We start from the raw sequence: 525 nt of genomic DNA on the forward strand, positions 1-525 counted from the left end.
GATAAAAAGGTAATTTTTTCTTTGCTGTATATAACATTTTATTTTACTTTAGTCAAACATGATATAAACAAGGGTTGAAATTTTCAAGGTTTTTAAGAATTTTAAACCCAAAAAGACAGCAAAGTTCAGATTTTCACACAGGACAGGATTTTTTTCCTTGCTTTTGTAGCACTCAATTATCTCAGCTTAAAATGCTCTTATTGAGATTTCTCTGATTTATAGCCTCTGTTTCCTGCAGTGTCTTCACATACCTGAAAGTACCAGCTGCCGTATTCATCCTTTGATAGTTACAGATTTTAGAGGAACCTCGTATGTTGCAAAAAATGCTAAAGATCAGGAAGGTTAACACTGCTTTCAATTCCAGCTGCATCCAAGTCAACTGCAGAGCCCGAGCAAAATGGTTACAAAGTCAAGGTGAAATGGTTAGCCACGGACGATTGGCCAGGCTACACCGAGCAAGAAATTCATCAGCTCTTTTATAAGGTACAGTGTAATCTATCTTTATACATGAATTATAGACTCATA

At 35.6% G+C, this 525-nt stretch overlaps 1 protein-coding gene across 1 annotated transcript in view; it reads left to right on the plus strand.

Annotated features, from left to right (window-relative positions):
• LOC119593090 (dnaJ homolog subfamily C member 17-like) overlaps positions 1–525 on the plus strand; it is a gene marked incomplete in the record, with an annotated part of 6,373 nt that overhangs the window by 3,916 nt on the left and 1,932 nt on the right. Inside the window, 1 exon segment of the mRNA XM_037942014.1 lies at positions 365–483. Coding sequence (XP_037797942.1) covers positions 365–483 — 119 coding nt within the window.

The sequence above is a fragment of the Penaeus monodon genome, chromosome 31, assembly GCF_015228065.2.
Source record: "Penaeus monodon isolate SGIC_2016 chromosome 31, NSTDA_Pmon_1, whole genome shotgun sequence".
NCBI classification, from domain to species: domain Eukaryota; kingdom Metazoa; phylum Arthropoda; class Malacostraca; order Decapoda; family Penaeidae; genus Penaeus; species Penaeus monodon.